Source organism: Zonotrichia albicollis, chromosome 1 (genome assembly GCF_047830755.1).
Source record: "Zonotrichia albicollis isolate bZonAlb1 chromosome 1, bZonAlb1.hap1, whole genome shotgun sequence".
Lineage (NCBI taxonomy): Eukaryota > Metazoa > Chordata > Aves > Passeriformes > Passerellidae > Zonotrichia > Zonotrichia albicollis.
The window spans coordinates 45,285,729-45,305,331 of NC_133819.1; the positions used below are offsets into that span (position 1 = coordinate 45,285,729).

General features: G+C 39.5%; 1 protein-coding gene across 4 annotated transcripts in view; it reads right to left on the reverse strand.

Annotated features, from left to right (window-relative positions):
* TRAK1 (trafficking kinesin protein 1) overlaps window positions 1-19,603 on the reverse strand; it is an 81,538-nt gene that overhangs the window by 51,855 nt on the left and 10,080 nt on the right. For 2 of the 4 annotated variants that reach the window (XM_026792679.2, XM_026792678.2), the window contains exon 2: window positions 14,067-14,261. Coding sequence is in view for 2 of the 4 variants with exons in the window: in XM_005485834.4 (XP_005485891.1) it covers window positions 4,536-4,599 (64 nt within the window). In the remaining 2 variants the exon portion in view is untranslated. Of the gene's footprint in view, window positions 1-4,535; window positions 4,803-14,066; window positions 14,262-19,603 lie in introns of those variants that run through there. The other 2 variants (XM_005485834.4, XM_005485835.4) reach the window with 2 other exon arrangements.

A 19,603-nucleotide genomic window follows, 5' to 3' on the forward strand; every position in this document is an offset into this window, starting at 1 on the left:
GGAGGGAGATAAATTGGTTATTGAATGTGTGCTTTCTGTTAATATGTACAGTCAAGTAAAGTTAGTTTGTTCAAATTTTTACAGGTTTCATGTTTCCCACTCTTTCAAAATCCCACACAAAATATCTTCTGTCACTCAACCAAAAGGACAGCATGTTACTCTTGCAGAAAGGGAAAGAAATTGAATTGCTGGGAAAACACTTATCTAGATACTTAGCAGTTGAACAGAATAAAACCAAAAATATCTCTATGCTGCAATGTGTGTTGCCTTATGTGGCTTATGTGACTTGATGAAGAACAGGGAGTCAGTGAAGGAGTAAAGAGAAAGAAGTGGCATGGCAAAAAGCAGAAAACCAGGAAAATGGTATCAACAATTCCATGATTATAAGCAAGGTTCAACTATATTTGTCATGTATCATGGGAGCACAATAAGATCAACCTGAATGAGCATTTTAACTGCATACCTATAGAGCAAGGGCTGTTTCAGAAACTGCATGCTAAGAGCATTCATAAGATTCTCCCAGACTTTAGGAGCATACCCAGTGCCAGCATCCAGTGAGATTCAGAGTAACACCAGGGTTACTCTGTCCACAGAGATGGACACAAAAGAGGCCAAAGTATGAGGGAGATGATGGGTCACCACACTAACATAAGCAAGGCAACAATAACTAATCATTTGTAAGAGATCAAGCAGTACAAGATAACATTGTCTACTATTGTTAAAAAGAAAGTTAGTGAGCTTGCTGGTAATTATATCAGTGGAGTGGAAAACAGAATAGAGGAGAGAAGCTCTAAACAATAGCTGCAAACATAACAGGTGGTGAAATCATTTCAATGTTAGTGGGAAGAAAATACAGGAAGGGATGCTGGAACAAGATGGAGTGGCTCAGGCAAACATAAAAGTGGTTAGAAGGTTCAGCACGTGTAACAAACCAAGCACACCATAGGTCTGGCAAGGGAAAAAATGGAAAGACACCATATCCTCCACAAGAAATTGCAAAAACTCAGGGCCAACAAAAGGAGGAGGAAAGATCCAATTGCACATTCACAAAGTCATCTGGAATTGTAGGCAACTGAACTCATGCATTGTTATAAACTGTTGAGGCAGAAATAAACAAGTAATGGAAGAAACCAAAGAAAAGTAATTTTCTCTAAAATCAGTCTGGATTTCTGTAGAAAGCATTGTTCATTAGAAAAATATTGCACTGAGAGAGAGGCAGGGAACAACCATATTCAGAAAAATTTCTGTGAATATACACTTATCTTTTTGTTTACTTGTTTGGTAGTGTGTGGGGTTTACTATAATGCTTTTTTCATCCAAGTTGCGCACAAAATTTTTAGGGATGTATTTTTTTTCTATTAAAAAAACTTAGATGAACCTAGACTTTTATACTGTTATCTTTCATAATAAGAGTAGAAAAGTTTCAGCTTTTCCTCTTTATCACTGATTCTGTCCAAGTTGCTATGAAAATAGCTACTTTCCCACTCAAGTACAGGCCCAGCTCTTTCCCCAGTCCACCTACACTTCGTTAACACCAAGTAAGGTGACAAGTGTCACTCATATTATAAAATATTACACTTGGAAATGTATGTAAAAAGCATAGTGTAGTAGTTATTTATAGAAGTTTCAATTTATTGCAATGTTAGTTAACATCAGTAATTCAAATAGAGTGTGACATTTTATTGTCTATTTCCACCTACTCCTACCAAAAATAAACTCTGTGAGTACCTTATGTAAAAGAATTAATTAATGATTCCAACTCTAGAAAGTCTTTTTAAAGACTTATAAATTGTAAATTTTGAGCATTTTTTCTTTTGCAAGATATTAAAAAAATACCACTACCAAATGCAAGTTGAAGACATCATTACTGTCAGTTCAGAAATTCATTACATCTGAGGCAACAGTGAGTTGTTGCTTTACCTATCAAGTTAAATAATAGCATTAATACTTTACATCCTAATATAATTTTAGACTGTTTTTTTTCTTTGAAGAACAAAAAACCATTTGCTGTTAAAATAATTATTAAATAAAGGAAACTAAATAAAGTCATGGAAATCTGAATCCCAGAGGCCCTGACAAACAATGTATGAACAGTTTAATTAGAAAAATAATTCTGTAGGATATTACCCTGTGAAGATTCCTATTAGTTTTAATGTACCACCCACTATTTTCCAATGTCATATTTATAATGAAGAGTGAGCTGGGTGGGATTCAAAAGTGAATGCACACATACATCTGGAGAGTCCATGTATGGCAGAGAAATTGGCTCTCTAACTGTACTTCAATTTATCTTAAAATAGATATTCAAAACAGGTCAGCTGAGCTGCAACTGCCTATCTCACTATGCTAAATGTAAAAAGAATCTCAGGAAAATGACTCTGGTATCAAAAAAACACATGGCAGAAAAATAAAAAACCAATCAAGAGGCAGGCATCTCTTTTAATATGTCATCTGCTTCAGGTTTTCAGAAAAGCTCTGTTTTCTACTATTATGATGCCTTTTTTCTGCTATCACAATTACAATACCTTTCTCTGTCGAGGGTAAATGCCAACACTATTTTAAACCCAGTGAACATTCCAGTATCTAAGGCCAAAGACTGTGCCTTCCACTACATCTCTCAAATCTTCCCCTCTCTCACATACCTGAACTCCAAGAAGAAAAGGGAAGCTGAACCTTATAAAATTCTATGAACCCTGAGACTGCTGCTCACCTGAGAGGCAGAGACAGGACTGACAGCACTGCCCTTCAGCAAGTAAAAACTAATACTTTATTTAAAAAAAATAACAGCAATTTTAAAAAATGCAAAAAAGCATTGTGCCTTACCTGCTGGAGAGATTATTTCCCTATCGGACATTAAACCCTTCTTTCTCTTAGGGAAGAACTTCCCAATACTTCAAGCAGACTGCCAGCACATACTCCAGCTGACTCTGCAGATCTCGGCTTATGGAAGAAATATCCTGGGCAGGGGCTCAGCACTGACAGGAAAACCTGTAAGCCCAGAATCCAACCAACCACCACTGTACACCTGAGGCCCTCATCCCACAAGGTATTTAAATGTTTGCCCAACACCTGTTGCTTATTCCATTACCATGAAACTCCCACAATTCCTCCAGTGCAGCACACAGCTTAAGACAAAATGGATAAGCAGATCAGCTCTTAGCTCAGACATTCAGGCACACCACCCCTTCCATATGACACTTTGACCAGACAGAAAAAAAGATCATAAAACTTAACAACTGCAAAAAAAAATGCTACCTGTGGGAGCTTTAACTTGGGGAAAGCTACAGCTTCTATGGACCATACAACTGGTCGGTTTCTTAAGCTTCTAAAAGCAGGCCAACTCAGGCTGTTACATCATGCAGATTAATCAGATGCTACACTATTTACTAGGGTTAAACTGAGAGGATAAAGGTTACATAATGGATTCAATCCAACTTAAAGTGGTCAGATCTCTCAAATAAATATGCACCTCTTTCTTTGAACACCTGGACAAAAGTAATCAATTAAACATAATAGAAGTTCAAGAGTAACAAGCTTCTGAAACTGCATTCAGTTCTGAAATGGAGGCATGTGACACTCAAAAGAACCATAAAAAAACATTCTAATTTTGTCACACTTATCTTGATGCTTCACATTCCCCTCTGGTATTGTAGAGCACTACCAAAGAAATATCTCTGTGTATTACATATGTACATTATCCCCTAGGCCTACGCTCCTTCCTGCTTTCTGTGCTTTGCTTCACTGTGATCTTGGACATGCCTTGTTTAAGCTAAGCTCTCCAGCCAGAATAAAATTTGTGTAAAACTTCTGCATTCCCAAAGGCTGCATCTTGCTTCAGAGTGCCATCGAAAAGGGACCTTGATTTTTTTCTTGCTGCAGAGAATACAGTTTTAGCAATTCCTTACCCTTTCTTGTGTGCCTTCTATCAGAAGCCTGGTAAAAACGTTCGGCGTCCTGATACAGAAATAATCACCCTAGCAAACATTACATAAAAATTGCAAATAGCACAAAAGATAATGATTGCCAGAGTTTGTAATTCTGCCAATTCAAAAAGTTAACCTGCTCATTTCTAAAAATCTACATTTTTAATTCTTTCACAGACAAATAACCAGAGAGAAAACATGGACTACCTACTAACACATCAAATATATACATATTATAGATGATATTGCTAGCGCAGAAAAAAACACAGACTTCAAACTTAAACCAATAATCAGTATTACCATCCGTATATTTAAAATCACCTCAATTATTGTAGATACAGTTAGCTCTTTGAATATTCTTTCCCCTGCCCAAAGGCAGCTCATACACAGCATATGTTGCTCTGCCACTCCCTTCAGAGAGGAAAAAGCTATACAGCAGTCTCTTGCAGCACACTCACAAGAGATGCCGAGGTGCAAAAGAGGTGCAGGCATCTCTGCTACACCTGGGTGTTGCCTTTTTCTGAGTATTTCCTTTTAAAAACCATTGAATAATGATGCTCCGATCTTACAAGCTCCGAATTCTGCAACGAGAGACTAGAAAGAAATATTTACCATCCGTGCATTCTTCATAATACCAGTCCAGTTCATAATAATCTGCTTCAATAAATTTCTGCATAGTCAGTATCCTTCAGTGACATACAGGAGATTTCACTTCGCTGCTAAGGTCAAGTGAAATGCAGCCATGCCTTCCTGCCTTTGCAAAATGCCAGAGCACAAGGCAGCTCACGGGAAGCTGAAAATAAGCTGCACATCTTCACTGAGGCCACAACTAAAATAAAAGAGGGGGGGTGTGGAGGGTGTATTTGGAAGGAAAAAAAAAAAAAAAAAAAAGAAAAAGGATGCAGAAAGGAAGCAGATAGATGCCCTGGCGGCTCCTCTAATAAAGAAGCTCTGCACAGGAGCCTTGGATGGGTGTTAACAAAATCCTCCTATCAAAAGGCTGATGCGCTGACGTTGGGGACACACACCACCGCCCGGCTGCTTCTAACTCATTCCTCTCCTCCCCAGTCTCCACATCTCTTTCAGGCTAATGTGTTGCCATGGAGACGAGCTGGCTCCAAAAGCGATGCAGAGATGAAGAAAAAGCATTTTGCTGCTTCTGGCTTTACAGGCTAGAAGGAGTCCTCCATACTGGAAACAAAAATCGTTGCTAAGAAAGATGATACAACCCACTGCTACTGCTCACAGAACAACAGCATCACACTGCTGCAATTCACTGGGGACATGTGGTACATTAATAATGAAAATCTAGCCCATTACTACTGTCCTCCACACAGGTTGATAAAAGCCCGACTTCCCCATGGAAAATTAAACTATGTTACTGCTTTGTTACACTATTCTGGTCTGATGTAATAGAACGCTTTCTGCATCCTGATGTTGAGAAATGCCAAACAAAAAAAAGGAAAGAATCAGCAAAATCAGGACAGCAATAAATTTCTCCTTGCAAAAAAAAAAAGCTAATATGTTCCTACTTTTTGCCCTCTCCATGAACCACTTCCCCCTCCCTTTTTTCCTTCCCCAAGCATCCAAGTTTCATAGCTGAAGACAGGAGGATAGGCCAAATTTTCACTACTCTATTCCTAAAAATGCTGAAGGTCATCATCCAGAATAACATCATGTTTGTGTTCAGTGTTTTGAAAGTGGAAGAAAATACTTTTGCAGCCCCCAATAAAATTGTATTTAAGCTATTAGGAGAGAACCTGTCTGAGGAACAGATGGCATTAAATCATCAAACACCACAATACAAAATCCTGTCTGAATATGTGCAGGTACAGATACCAAGTGGACTGACATCCATTTTGTTCATAACCAGCGCATAGTCTTCACCCATTTCCCCCCCTCTTTTAGGAAATGCTAATTCTTAGCAAACACCAATAGAAACACTGGGACAGATTAAGTTGTGGCTTATTATATCCCAGTAGATTAAGGTAGAAGGCCATATTGGGTCTAACCAGGGAAGTCTTTGGTGTCAGTCTAGCCAAAGACTCATCCACAAGAATAGCCATGAGCAGGCAACAGAGAACTGTCCAACATTTCCCACAACTGCTGTCCCAGCCTCTAATTTCTTCATCTTCAGAGACAGCCTGAGACAGATACAGCTACTTTTAGCAATTCTTGAATGACTTACCCTCTCTTGAGCTCACATACATTTTTATAATCTCCAACATTCTCTTGCAAAGAGTTACACCTACTGCTCATTATATACAAACTCCATACCTTTTGCTTTGTAACTTACACTTACTAATCTAATTTGAAGCTCCTAGCTGTGGAAATCTGAATGCTCAATCCATCTCTCCTTTTCAATCACTCATGATTCTGCAGGTATCTATTAATTCATCCTCACTCATGTATCTTCTAGGTTGTTATCACTTATTCTACTCCCCAGCTGGTACCACTTTGCTTTACTGTAACAGAAATAGGTAAGGCCTAGTCAAGTTATGCAGAGGAAAATGCTTCAGTTTCTTGACCATATCAGTATTCAACTTTCCTGGTATAAGAAATTATCACTGCAGTAGCTTTGAATCCTGCAGAGTTTCAGTTATGCATACACACAAGGAAAAAGCTTTACATGTTATTAAATGCAATTAAGGCTACACTGTTAAAATAATGGCAGAGAAAAAGAAAGGTTCCTATGGCAACATCAACTCAATTGCTCTGCATATAATCTATTTGTTCCACTTGTATTTTTTTTGCCCAAAAGGTAATTTCAGTTGGTTAATGTTATTAAATAAGCATTTAAAATAGAAAGAATTAGCACTGGCTACCACCTTAAATTGCTGCAGGGACAATCTCCTTTTTTATTTGCTGATATTTTAAACAAAGGAAATCTTCAACACACTAGAATTTTCTTCTCTCTGTCCTTCCCACGGCACACACTCCATTTCAATGAGACAGGATAAAAACAGTCCAAGGTAGGGGCTTAGGGCTTTTTGTTACTTTCTTTTATTGATTCTTTTTTTAGAGATCTGATTGGAAATGTACTGGTATAATTCAGAAAGGCATTACTTTTCTGTGGAGAAAATCACTTGTGTGGCCAAACGATTTTAGAACTCCTCAAGACACTTAAAATATGGAATAAGTGTATCATCTCCCCAGCATGAATTCAGAAACCATGGGCAGATGGAATACTATATATCCACATATCCACTCCCAAGCATCTCTTCAATTACATGAGGAATTGTATTCTATAAAGCTGGAGGGGTTGTCAAGTTGAATGGGAATTTGTGACCAAGCTGACAAAGCAGCTGCACACTTTCAACAAAGCAGCTGCAGAACCTACTTTCAACCTTTGCAGCCCTACTTTTCCTTCCTACAGAGGTGAATCAGATTCATTTTATAGTAAACTTATTAGAACAGTACATTTTTCAGGTGGACCGATTCTACAAACTTTGAACCTCTGTGTATTCCAATCTCCATATTGCAACACTGCTTTTGGTTGGGGTATTACTGTGTTACTCACCTAAAAGTTCATATACAATGGGGCTGAAAAAATATTTAGGGTAATAAGTCTGTGACTATAAGGAAGCTGCACTTTCCTATTCCAAATCTAAATATAGTTATTCACATTTGTTTAGCATTCCCTTTCAGATGCTACATTGTGTTTTATTTTTTAATGTTTACTTCTAACTAAACAAACCCCTCCCTTTATCTGTTCTCCACAGAGCAAAGCATACAGATTGATAAAGAATTCTTGTAGCCATCTGTGAACATTCCTTCAGTTTGTGGTTACAAAGGGGTTTCATTAGCAAGAAAAGATGGCTTGAAAAGCTCAAGAGCCCTCTCCTTCCTTTTTGCTGTAATAAATCCATGCTGTAGGTCACATTAAACTGATGTGCCTAAATTACCCAGGTTATAAACACCACAGAAACCCATCCCTTTGTTTGAAGAGAATTTTTGACAAAGGTACTTTCATCTACCCCAGCAGCATACTCAAGACTATAGTGCACTGAGTTGCTAAGGGGCAAAGCAGCAGCAAGTCATCTCTGCTGACAAATAAAGTCTTCAAAGAATGTCATTACATAGGATGCCACTATGAATCTTGTGTTTGCATGCTTAGTCATTCTCAGCTTTTTTCTCCAAACCTTTACAGTTCTGTAAGGATGCTTTTTGAAACTGAACACTGGAGTTGGATGGAGTATTTCCAGGAAAGCTGCAATGGATTACCTCCCATTTGATTACCTCTGGGTCACATTTCTTCTCTTGGCTACAGGCTCAGGATGGTTCAGATAATTAAACACCGTATCACATCATCATCTTCTACAGTCATCAGTACAGTCACCACCACTCAGGATAAAGTTGCCCATCCCATTAACATCATCTGGAGTCCTTTTTTTATCAGAGCAGTAGCTATACAGGCCACCACTATATGATGCATATTAATCACAGTCAAGGTTTGCCACAATGCATACTTTGCAAACTGACAAAGCAGGCATATTTAAAAGCCCAACTGATTTTCAGGGAGGGGCTGTCACACTTATTTCTAAACTGGAATCATTTACTGAAGTGAAGAGTAACTGGTGTTTTCACCTTCTAAAAGAACACTGAATAGGAGTCATCCTGTAACTACACATTTATTAAGGACAACCAACTCTGCAACTCAGGACAGTGATCTCTTCCAGTGTAGTATTTCACTTAGCAAGAAGTCTTGCTTTACTTGGAAAGAATAGAAACCAAAGCAAATCTAGAGCACTGAGGGCATTATTACCAGCAGCTTTCAGAACTGGTATTTAGAAAAATGGATGCTTCAGATCTGACTGACTCTTCTTCATCAAACCAGGATGACGATCCAGGGCTTCAAAATCATACAAGTGTTTCCTCCAGATGGGACAGAGCTCATGCCTTCACACCCTAAGGGCACACTAACCCCACCTGATACAAAGAAAAGACTCTTCTAATGCAGCAGAGGGTCAAACTGCTCTCCCACTGAAACAGAATTATTTAACATGAGAGAGGGGCAGTTGGATGAAATTAAAGTACTTAATGACAAAAAGCTATTTTCCACATGAAAGGATTATTTCTCCCTTCCCCCAGATAATTACTCAAGAGCACTATTTTTGCATTTGTATCAAATCAAAATTGATGTCTTCAGCAACCTTCCTGCAAAACCAGCTGTGTAGTTCAATTCAGGTATCAGTGAGCACACTTAAACACTGTAAGACCATAATAGCAAGAGCCAGACATTTAGGTGAATGCACCCCATCAACAATTCAGAAAATTGAGAATAAAGCTTTAAAGAAACAAAATTTGCAAACTGTTCACCAGCTGGAAATAATGTACATTACTATCTCCTCCTTTTTTTTTTTTGTTATATTTTTCATCGAGACAGCAAAAGCATTTGTAAAATGAAGTTGAGCTTAATACCATGCTCGATTAGCTAGACAAAAATATTACAGCTGCATGGTTATGACCTATTTTTCTAACAAATCAAGAAACCCACTGAGAGACATGATTACAGCTTCCTGGGAGAGGAAAGGAATGCATTACACTGAAGGAATATAGAATAAAGGAGCCCAGAATGGGACCAAGCACTCCAGGCATGGCCTGATCAGCTTTGAGTACAACTCCCTCAAACTGCTGGCACCACTCTTCCTAATAGAGCTCAGGATGCTATCAGTCTGCTTTTCAGCAGAGGTATACTTCTGGCTCATGTCCACCTTGGTGTCCACCAGGATGCCCCAGGTCCTTTTCTGCAAGGTTGCATTCCAACAGCTGGACCCCAGCATCTACTGGTGCACATACCACAACATGGGGTTGTTCCTCCCAGCTGCAGGACTTTGCACTCTGCTGAACAGCACAAGGCTGCTCTTGACTCATGGCTCCAGACTGTCAAGGTCCCTCTGAATGGGAGCACAATCCTTTGGTGTCTCAGCCACGCCTAGATACTGGCTATGTCTCACCCTCCCTGATGCTGCACAGCCTGCTGACTTCCTCTCAACTTCTCCACCAGTGGTGACAGCTTTTCCACAGCAGCACATCTGCATGAAAAGAGGTCATCTCTCTCTACCTCAGGATAGAGAGCAGCTCTGGGCACTTCCAGCAACCTGACTGTTGCAGTCCCAATTGGCCTTCCCAATCTGAAGCTCTGTCTGGGTTAAAGTCTCTGCTCTGAGAGACAGGTACTCCAAAACCTGGAGAATGCACCCTGTGGCACACTGCCACCACATCTGAAGACTTAGGTTATTCTGAACTCAGATGAAGATCCCTTTTTTGCACCATTCCAGAGAAACTACTACATCTGTTGGCTGGGTCTGACCATCCCTAATGAGCAGCAGCTCCAAAGAAGGCGAGGGATACCCTTGGGTGAAGAGCAGCTGACAGCTCCTCGGAAGCCACTAGGACTTCCTGAGGCCCACATACCTGGGGCTCACCTTACACGCAGCAGCGGGCTCCCTGTTTCTCAGAGAGTTCCCAAATGGGCCCTAAGCCTCCCTCAGTGGCCAAGGAAAAACTCAGACTGCTGTGCCTGCTCACTGCCTCTGGTAGCTCACAGAGAGCTGTGCTCTAGGCCTGGCTCTCACACAGACCTCCCCACAGCCCTCAGCTAAAAGTGAGCTTGACTGCCCCTCACCTGGGGGCAGGGAGATGGAATGTCATTTTGCAGTATCATACCTTCATTCAGGCTTACATAAACAACAGCCTGCCTGAATGAGACTGATGAATGAGATGACACTGAATGTATGTGATTATGCTTTAGGATAAGATCAGTTTTATTTAACTCATTTGGCAAAAACTGGCTCGGCCTTCCATCTGAAGGAAATAATAACAAAGACGTGCTTTGGAGTTCCAGAATGTAAAAGAACAGTTGCAGGCCTAATAGTATTCAGTCCCTCCCAATTGCCTTCTTACCCAATGAAAAACTAAATTTTAAGAACTAATTCTCTAATTACCTATCCTGTGTTACAGCTTAAATCCCCATAAAAAGCATTGAATAAGTTAAAATGTTTGGATATTTGTTCATTTTTTACCAGTATCTTCAAAAATTAATTAAAAATGAGAGCTAAGTAGCCTTATGCCCACCCTCTTGTGTTATGTGGCCCAGAAGATTCTTACTGATTCTGAGCCTTTCTGGTTATGAATTGGACTGAGGATCTCAAAGAAGCCACAGGAAGGCAGAAAAATCTGCTCTAACAAGCCACAACAGTTTCCCTAAGGGCCGTTGCTGGTTCTTCTGCTACATGGATCAACACTGTGAAATTCATCACATTTCCACCAACAGGTTATAAACCACCATCAATCTCAACATGCAAACAACTGCAAGGAAATTTTCATAAGTCATTGAAAAAAATCAAACTTTCGAAGAGACAAGCTACAGTAGCTGCGAACACCCACATCGAGGTTTTTGAAACAAACTAAACAGGTAAAAGAGGACTAGCTTAATTGCAGCACTGAAAATTGTGCAAGCAGTCACACCCTGGAACACGCTCTAAAGTGGTGGTGACACAATTCACAGAACCTTTCTGCCAGCTTACAGAAAACAGGGTTTTTTACTTTCATAGTTTATTGTGCCATAAACCAATGTTTGCAATCAATGCAATAATTTCGAAACATGCAAATTTATTAAGTTCTTGCACTCTCATGTATAGATGGAGCCTGTGACTTGTTCACAGTAACTGAACAAGGGTAAAGCCAGATGTCAGTTGCCATGGTATCAGTCTCAGGCTAGACCCAAATTTGCTTAAACTTCCTGAGCTACTATCTATACACAAGTGTCTGTCTGTAAGAAATGAGAAATATATATTTCTTTATTGAAAATGTCTTTGCTTGCTTCCTCTTTTTTAAGCAGTTATTTCCTAATAAAAGCAGAAACACTGTGGCAGCAATTATACTCAGTTTTGGTTTGTTTTTTTTTCAATCAAGCCAGTTGATTGGAAGAAATCTACAACCACAGCAACATGGTAAAGTTGCAGTCATTATGCTTGAAAGCTAAAAGCCAAATAAAATTGTTAAGTATTTACAGTTTCAGGCAGCTATGCTATCCAATTTCTCTGTTGTTCACAGCTTCCTTTTCAGAGAGTAATAGAAGGGTTTGGTTTGCAAAGGAACTTTAGAAGTCATCTAGTTCCAAACACCTTGCCATAGGCAGGGAACCTTCAACTACACTGGGTTGCTCAAAGCCTCATTCAACCTCACCTTGTTAATTTCTAGGGATGGGACATCCACAAATTCTTTGGGCAAGCTGTTCCAGTGCCTCACCACCCTCACAGTGAAAAATTTCTTCTATATAACTAATTTAAACTGACACTCTATCAGTTTAAAGTCATCATCCCTTGTCCTGTCACTATGGGGCCTGCTTAAAAGTCTCTCTCTTGCTTTCCTGTATCCCCCTTCAGGTACTGAAAGTACAGAAGTCTCCCCAAAGCCTTCTCTTCTCCAGGCTGAACAACTCCAACTCCACCTCTGTCTTCAGAGCAGAGGTGCTCCAGCCCTCTGATCATTTTCGTGTCCCTCTGAACGAGCTCCAACAGGTCCTTGTCCTTCTTACATAGGAGGTCCCAGAGCTGGACACATACTCCAGCTGGAGACTCCAGGTGGGAGTCTCACAAGGACAGAGTAGGTGGGAACAATTACCTCCCTTGCCCTTGACACCTCCCTGGACCTGTTGACTATGTTTCTTTTGATGCAGCCCAGGATACATTTGGCTCTCTTGGCTACAAGTGTACATTTCTGGATCAGGCTGAGCTGTCAACCAACACTCCCAAGTCCTTTCCTCAGGGCTGCTCTCAATTCATCCTCCGCACAGGTTGTACTTTGTATCTATTCCCAGCAGTCACACACCTACCATGATCTCAGTTGGTAGAAGATGCTGCCATGGGGCTTTTTGATTTCCTTGTCCCACTAGCAAAACATTTTCCCATGGTTATTGCAACAGTCCACCCACATAGACAAATATTACTTGTGAGACAGGCCTAATCAGGTTAACTAAAGACCTTGGAAACCTTATGTTTCAAAATATTTATTTAAGCCAGCTTCTGCCATCACTGTAACAGCACTAATAGGCAGCTACAAAACCAGCAGTAGTACACTTGATTCCACAGATCATCTTCAGCTTGTCTCCCCACCCTTCCCACTATTTTTGTGTGATTGGGAGTAGGTGGAAAGCATATGTAAGTTTTTTACTAAAATACTTCAAGCCCTTAATTGAAGCATGAACATCAGAAACTCAGTTCTTCATATTATCCATGCTTTTCTTTACTAGCTGTGCTCCTTACAAAGATATTGTTCAATTGATTCAAAATGCAGTGAAGCCCAGGTTTGTGCTGAACCCTGTAACTCATCTCTCCTGAAGCTCTACAGTTCCTCAGTAGGTCTACCTAAATCTAGTGACTACTATAACCTATGTATATCCACTGCTATTGCTTTACCATAGCAGTCATGGAGATGAATCACAGAAGTCTTCTCTAACTGCACCTCTAAGTCAATATCCGCAGTGGTAGAAACCAGAGACATAAGTCCATTCACCATGATAAAGTAGCTACAGGCTCAAACAAAGGAATGAATAACAACAAAGGTCACAACTGTACTCATGTTCCCTCTAGGCACAAATATTTTTTTGTCTGATAGTATGAATATGAACAGAAGAAAGAATGAAGGGACAAACCATCTCAACCAAATGGTCAGAGTTTGGTTCTTCAAAAGGCTTTTCTAGAAGCTTAAGTTGCAGCAAAATTATTTCACATCATTCTGTGATGCTGGCACATAATGCCACCAGACAACAGTGCAATGTGTCAGAGAATACAGTCAAAAAAGTAGATATGGAAAGAGGTCTAAGCTTTCTAAACTGCATAGATACAGAAACTTCAGTCTTTTTGACAGAGATCACAAGCAAAAAGGAGTATTTCAGTTTCTCCAGTACTTGATAATATGGAAAGGTGCATACACAAATCACAAATGCAATGACTGTTCTTGATTAAATGCTCCCTTCATTTTCTGTCTACCACAATCTTGGAGACCAAAGCAGTAAATCACAAACAGTTCCCATGCTTTCCACAGTTTTCAAAGAATTTCACAGATACTTCAAAGAAGGTAACAAAAATAGCACTATTTTATTTGTTTCTCAGAACAATTTCTGAGTTTTTGACTTACGGAAGTATTTCAAGGTCTCTTCTATTTGCTCAGTTGTTAAGTCAATATTCGCATCAGGGGAAATGAGAGGTGTGTGAAGCCAGTCGTCGTGGTCATAACCGTAGATTGTATCTGCTCTTAACTTATAATGAGGCAGCTGCTCTTCCAGGAGACTGATGATTTCAACTTCAGGAAGATTGGTACTATTGCACACATCTGTTAAGGGAAAGGGAACAATCTGTATTAGTTACCTTGAGTACTATACATACAAGCTTTCAAAAACTTCAGTTTGTTTTGATATCAACAAGATTTTGCTGCATGTAAAGAACAGCTCAATACTAATAAGTTTAGAAGATATGCCTGGAACACATTATCCCAAAATATCATATTTACTAGTAATAAAAGGACATGCTCTCTTAGTGACAAAACGCCTCACCTCTAGAAGCAGGGACATTTATTGAAGACTAAGTGGGGTAGGGTGGGGAATAGAGAGACTGTTTCAACTGGAGTATGAAGAAAGCATTAGTGCACAGAGGAATGTACATTTCTGATGTTCTATTTCACAGATCATTTTTAGCTTGTAAGCCTTACATATCTCCTTAACTTGATCTTGGACTACAATTTAGTACCACTTTATTTTTTGCCTTTGCTGCTAGCAGATTTCTCTCAAGAAACAGAAATCCAGGACTGCAATAGCAAACTGTCACAGTTCACACCTAAGACATACTGGTAAGGATGATTACAGGAACCTCCAGGGCACCTTTTGACACTATCTTGACTTGCATTCTGTGCTGTGGCCCCTCATGCTCACAAACATATCAAGTTTGCACACAGTTCTAAAAATGGATACTAACAGCCAACAACAACAGCAAAAATGTTACAAATTAAATTAGAGCTTTTAATTTAGGCCAAGAGGTAGCTGAGAAGTTTTAACACAAAAAAGCCCAATTCAAGGTAGAAACTTTTTTACCTTGAGGACGATCAAATAGGGGCACAGGGAGACTAGAAGTCAAGTAAACAATGTCATGAGCATTTACTCTAAAAGACCTGCCTTTAGTAGCAGTAAGAATAGATTATCTCCTGAGGCACCTTCGTATTGTATTATATTGTACTGAAGAATTTAGAGAGTGTGTCAACACCTAAAACAGTCACGATACTTCTAAATATATGTTTAATTACCATATACTATTAAATACAATGTCATGCTAAATATTTATTAAGAAACCGACCAACCCATGTTATGTTTTCAGTAAATACATAGTGCACAAATCTGCGCATTTTCCATTTCCACACCAGTACAAAGAGAAAACACCACCATCCAGCACAACTCCTACCCCCCCACACAAAGTAAGGAAGAGCTATCTAAGCCTTTTTTTGGAAGAGCAGTACACCAGAGCTCCCACTTGAACCAGTGTCATAGCTCTTGCAACCCTTGCTGAGACTAAATCTAGAGTAACCAGCAAAGACTGTCAAGGCCTGAGTGCTGCCATGTACCTTTACACTGCCATGACCAGGCTCATCATGGTCCGCAGGCAGCACATTCTGCCAGGAGCCCCATGTACACCCCAGCCCCTGGTCCTGCCCTGTGCCCAGCTCTGCTCCCCGCTGACACTGACTCATTGTCCAGGCTTCCTGCATTGCTGGCGTTTGTCTGATGACCGACCCCTGGAGAGTCAATTTGAGCCGTTGCTGCCAGCACCTTTGTTCTGCTTGGGAACAAAGGGACTGGGCTGTGCCAACAAGGACTGTGCCCTTCCCACCCTGTCAGCTGCCTGTAAGGCAGCCCTGCTCTTGCTGCTTCCTGATGAAGGCACCAATTTTTGTAAGAGAAACTTATTCTTGCTGGATTGAGGTCGACCTGCAATTCCACCATAACTTAGTGGAGCTCACCTCTGTCAAAGAAGGGGAGGAAGGAGACAATGGAGAAGTAACACATACTTCTCTATACATCATTAATTACCTGTTTTTTACCTTTCTAAACCAGAAATTACATTGCCAAAAGCATCCCAAGCACTAAAAATTGCAAGAACATTACTATTCTGTCAGACAACAGGGCAGACAATACCAAGATGAACTCATACTGTCAATCTCCTGCCTACATACTTCACAAAACCCTGATAACTAGAACTATAACCCACTTGGGAAAGTTGCCTTGTACTTTATGGTTCAAGGAGTCTGCTATTACCTATCAGGAGCTATTCTCCTCTGCCTTCATCCACACTGCTCTGCTAGCTGTTGTGCACATGTGAGTGTCTTCCAAGCCTCCCTGCACTGAGAGACCCACATGTGCATCTGTTTTTATAGAGCTCTGTGCAACGTGAGAATCAGCATGCACACATCATTTTAAGAGATCCTTGCAACCTTCTCAGAGGGATTACTGGCTTACACAGAGAAACAAGATCTGCCCCCCATGCTTTGAAAGATGACAGCCAGCCTGTAAATACAGACTTTCTTTTTCCCTGGCTATCTTTTTAATGGTTGGCAGCATCATCTCAGTGCCTGCAACCATCTGAGTGCACAAAGACAACTGATCTTCTGAAAAACACCTGCTGACATCTACTAGACAATCAAAAATCTCTCTGTGTACATGTACACATAAAATAATTTTCTTCTATACATCGATCTCTGGGTTACCTAATTGCTCTCAATCTCAAGAAAAGAGATAATAGTTTTTTCATTGGGGTTGTTTTGGAAGAGTTTTCCTGGTCAAAATGTTAGTTTTTCTCTTCAGAAAAATGCAAGAATCTACACAGCCCAAGATGATGGTCTTGGGAACAAAGAAATATAAACTTTAAAAAATTCAAACTTTTAGTGTTTTTCTTTTTTATTAGGATTCCACAAAAAACACAGGTGAGATGAGAAAGTTTCAGTTGTACAGATAAGTAAACTGGCTTGTTTTATCCCAAAAACTAGTGAAAACTGAATATAAAGGAAGCGACCAACAAAATGCGAGGAGAAAAAAAGACCCCTCATTCATGCACACACAGAAAAAAACCCTATACAGCTGTATAAGGAAAAGAAATCCACTAGAATGTGAAGGCCAGGCAGTAAAGAAATAAGAATCATCATGGAAAACAAGTCAACCAAGAAAATTCTTCTTCTCTACTATATAAGAAATCCTGAGCATTTGTAAGCAATTCAAAAGGCTAATAACCGGAAAAGATGTTAATGAGTAATTGGCAAGGCAACTTTTTATGATGCTGTTCTGATGCTATTGCCATTAACTTCTACTGCAAGTTTAAAATCTGTGTACCAGCAGGAAATACGAACAGGCTCTGATGCAATTGCCTATTTAGAAAAACAGAACACCATAATTACACTTGTTCATGAGACATTAGTTCACCACTTAAATCATGGCAATATTCTCAGTGCTACAGTTACACAATCTCTTCCCCCTTCACTTTTCCTCCCCTCCCTTTTCTGAGATGCGCACATTTTTTATGAGAAGACATGCAGATTAACACTATCCCCCATGCTCAAACACCAGGTATATTTTTATAAGACCCTGATTTGTGTTTCCACAGAGGTTTTTAAATTATTTCTGATTAGAATTGCAAAGATAAACAATTAAGTAACTTCTCTAGTAAGAACACCCAAGAAGTCATCTGTGATTGTGAATTATGATTAAGTTAACTGATATCCAACAGATATAAAAGCACTTCCTCTTCTCCTAGGTGGTACCTCCATTTTGTGGGGAAAAATGTAACACCTTACACTTAAAATAATTAACTGATAATTAATTTTAAAATGATACAACAAAATATAGCTGAACCATATCCTTTTGAGTCGCTGTTATGGATTCCGGGGTTTGTAATCTAAGCAATTGTCAACTTTCATTTTTTTTGAAAATACATTTGGCAAAAAATTTCTACAAGCGGATAAAAACCAACTGAAACAGTTAATAAGTTATGAACTCATGATTCTTAGTAAACTCATGATTGTTAGTAAATTCTCAGTAAAATGGATCATTAAAGGTTCTGCTTATGCTCTTGCAACTCTAGAGCTTTCAGCACTTCATAGAAATAATTAAATATTTTAAAAATTAATAAATTTCGCTCTTTTTCATACTATTTTTGAAACTAACATGTTCTACTGCTTTAGTTTCTTCTTAGCTTAAATGTATCAACACCCCACTTCACTTGTTTTGTTGCAAATATGTATTTCTCCATGCCCTGTTCCTCAGCAAATGAAAAAGGTGTTCAGTCTGCTTTGCAGTAATTTTTTACAACATTCCTCCTTGTGCTCTCTGTTTTCTAAATGAGATTAAAACAAATGCTTTCAAAGACTTTTGTCCTGCTTAATTTCTTGTTACAGTTTCTAATCTTCTCTTTCCATAAAGAAGATGCAAAACAAGCAGGACACTCCAGCTGAGCTCTCTTCTGTATATTTCTTCCCACTTCAGTATATCTTGGGTAGTTTTTAATGGATTACCTACTAACATGTTTAATATCTTTTCATACAATGACATTTGACTGGTTGGTGCGTCTTTCCCGTTCTGGACATACTAAACCTTTACCCCATGCCTCTCAAAACAGCCACTCAAGTTTCACTGGCTATTTCAGCTTGCTTAAAGGAAGAAAGGAAGCATTTCTTTAAAGGAAGTTTTATTATGCTTGCTGATTTAGGTACCTTTGATTATTTCATCAGTTCTCTTTCTTCTAGACACATCTCTATCCATACCAAATATTCTAAATATAGTAAATGAACTCTTCACTGTAGAAACTGAAGTGAGAGTGGAAGGCTGGCTTCTTCCTTCCCTCATTTTTTTTTGTTAATTTTTCACATGCAGAGAAAGAAAGAATTTGCAGAACAACCATGTTCACGTGAGGATAAGAGTACACTTGCTTATTTTCAGATGCACACTTTCATCTTTCCTCTGCTGACAAGTGAGCAAGGAGCTGATCATAGAGAAAATGGAGTGAAAAGTCTAAAACAATGGGAGCTGACAGTATGGAGACAGCACAACTCCTTAAGGAATGCCTTCCCCCTCTGCACATGACAACACGGAGATCCCAAGGCATTGTGTAGGGTGGTCACCCACTGTCCTTTGCACCCTGCACTCATACATTAGGTCACTTCCCATAAAGTTACGCAGCATTTAGCTGTCAGCATTACTTGGATGGGTGGAATTATGCCAGCATCTCACAAACAAGCAATTCAGCCTCAGTCAAACTAACTTCAACTCCAGGTAAGTTCAACATGAACCACAGGTAGACAGCTTTGAAAATCTCATTCCTATTAATGTGGTCACCTAAAATCATCTCATCTGTCAAACTCTATTCCCTACTAGGATTTTGGGTTTCACCTGTTTATGGCTATAGAGGTATCTTACTGTAGGAAAGAAAAACCTAGTGTGACTGTATAAGAAGGAGCACTTGCTCAATTTCAGGATAAGCTTCACATTAGAACGAATGATAAATTCAGAGAATGAACCTAGAACAATGAGAAGGGACAAGGGCGTGGGGAGTGTGGCAGCCAACAAAGAACACCCCAAAACATACAGAAAACATGAAGAGAAAATGGAACTATACAAACCTCAGAGCCTGGTGTCTGCAGAA